Source organism: Hipposideros armiger, unplaced genomic scaffold (assembly GCF_001890085.2).
Source record: "Hipposideros armiger isolate ML-2016 unplaced genomic scaffold, ASM189008v1 scaffold_236, whole genome shotgun sequence".
NCBI classification, from domain to species: domain Eukaryota; kingdom Metazoa; phylum Chordata; class Mammalia; order Chiroptera; family Hipposideridae; genus Hipposideros; species Hipposideros armiger.
Genome location: NW_017731586.1, coordinates 981881 through 984086, shown reverse-complemented (window position 1 = coordinate 984086; position 2206 = coordinate 981881). Strand labels below are relative to the sequence as shown.

Here is a 2206-nt window from a genome sequence, read left to right as displayed (position 1 = left end):
CGTGCCTGTTCTCTCACCGTAAGCCTACAGAGAGCATGTTGTCAAGCATTCTTTATTTTTGCCATTCTCGTAGGTAATATCTTTATGTACAGTTCATTTTTTAAGCACTGTTTTAAACAAAACTTAATATGAAAGAAAAATAGCAGACATTATATGGTAAAACCTAAATGATTTTATATAACTATATTTATGGCAGCCATTAAATAATTACTAAAAAATATACCAGCACAGAACAATGGTTTATTATTGGGTTGTCGGGAAAGTCATGATGTATTTTTTCTATGTTTTTTCTGTTGTAAAAAATGCGTCATGGCTTTTCTGACAACCCAATAGTTTCTTTGGCCAAGTCCCATTCAGGAGGCCTGCCACAGGTTGTCCAGTGATAGGGGTGCTTGGAAGTGGCTAATTTCAAAGCTCGCTTTAGAATGATTTTCAGGAGAATAATTTTCATTTTCACCAAAAACTAAAATTGGGGTAACATTTCCACCATACAGTTATTAAAAAAGAGAAACAAATCCAAAATGTTAATATTTCTCCCCATTCTAGAAGTGTAGTGTACTTACCACTGCATCCTGCTAAATACACATAAATACCGACATCTCCATATTCTTTTACAATCTGTAATAATGTTGAAATAAAGTTTAGTTTCTCCTGACGGTGCCAGATGCAAGTCTCTTTCTACCAACATGTATTTCGCTGATATAAGACACTAGTTCATTCACTTGAACTACTTTGCTTTGATAATTATGCATATTTGAGCTAATCATTTTAAAATGTTTGTGAAATTCTTTTGATTTTTATATGGACAGCAATAATTAGGGATATCAAAGAATTCTTGTTAAATTTTATTTAGGTGTAATAAAGGTATTCTGGTAATGATTTTAAAAAATCTTCTTGTAGAGACACATACTGAAATATTTACAGATGACATGATGACTGCAGTGTGCTTCAAAATAAGAGAAGCAGAAAGTGAGCGTAAGAATAAATNATTTCCCTGCAGTAAGACAAGTGCTTTTTATGTACATGGTAGAAGTGTATTGAAAATAGGTTAAAATTAAAAGTCAAGTACAAATTTGTAAGATACAGACATACTTTTTCATGCACTACTTTCAACCTATCAGCTACGACATGAGTACTCTGTGTAAAGCATTTGTTGAAGATGGCTGCTAAGGAATATGCAATGAAGTATTTTATATAGCATTGTTTAAAATCCTTAAGTTCTACTTTAATGGCTGAAATGAGGTGGGCCCTTTTCCGAAAGTTTCTAGTATAGCTGAGGTTCTACCACACATGCTCTTTCAGAAGGCAGCCTGTAACAGAATGCAGATGTATCTGATCTGGGTGATGCTCGCCAAGGAAATAATGATGTAAATCTTAATTTCACTCTAGATCTAGATAGAGTATTGATTAGATGGAGGGCAAGGGGGTCTACCTGGAATTAAATTAGTAAAGTCACTGAGAAATCTCATAGGAGTTAAAGCAAACAAACCACACAGAGTTTGGTTTCAAGTAGACCCATGCTAACATAATTATTTCCTGGGATCTGCCACTTTTTTCTGGCAGCGTTTTCTTCATGAAAACTAAAACCAGAGCTCAATAAGAAAACATAAAAAAAGACAAACAGGAAATCTTAGCAGAGTAGGCTTTAGGCAGGTTAGCTAATTCTTGTGCTTAGAATTAGAGTGAGTTTGTTAGAACTACAAGAGTAAGAACTTTTGGTGACAAATTTGCTTAGAAGTTTCCCCCACTCCTTTCCAACAACTATAGAGAATGCTTGAAATAAGCATTTTACTTACTTGTAGGCTTAAAGGTGAGCTTGATGAATTAACTGATAGCTCTTACGGAATTTTAAGGAAGATATTAAATTACGCCTAAGAGTTTTCTTAAATACACGGTCTTTAAGGCTTCTTCACTATTAGCAACAACAACATTTCTAGGGGCTCCTACTAGTCACAATTGTCACCATTTTAGCACCAAAAAGAATAACTATAATACACTGAAACACATTTAAAATATAAAAATTCAGGAGTCTATAATTATACCAAAAAAGAGAAATCTAAAAGAACCTAATCTGTCACCATCTATTTATTAAACCAAATTCTTACTTGGAAGTTGATAATTAAATGGAAAAAATAAACCTGCCTTTCCAGTAAGAACTGTATTTAAAGATGACCAAATAGCCCAACTAGAGGAAGAAAAGCTGTAG

At 33.6% G+C, this 2206-nt stretch overlaps 1 protein-coding gene across 1 annotated transcript in view; it reads right to left on the bottom strand.

Annotated features, from left to right (window-relative positions):
- Positions 1-353: 353 nt before the first annotated feature.
- Positions 354-2206, bottom strand: part of SLC26A5 (solute carrier family 26 member 5) — a 32548-nt gene continuing 30695 nt past the window's right edge. The window contains exons 10-11 of the mRNA XM_019655109.1: positions 564-618; positions 354-463 (exon numbers count right to left, since the gene is read on the bottom strand). Coding sequence (XP_019510654.1) covers positions 354-463; positions 564-618 — 165 coding nt within the window. The remainder of the gene's footprint in view (positions 464-563; positions 619-2206) is intronic.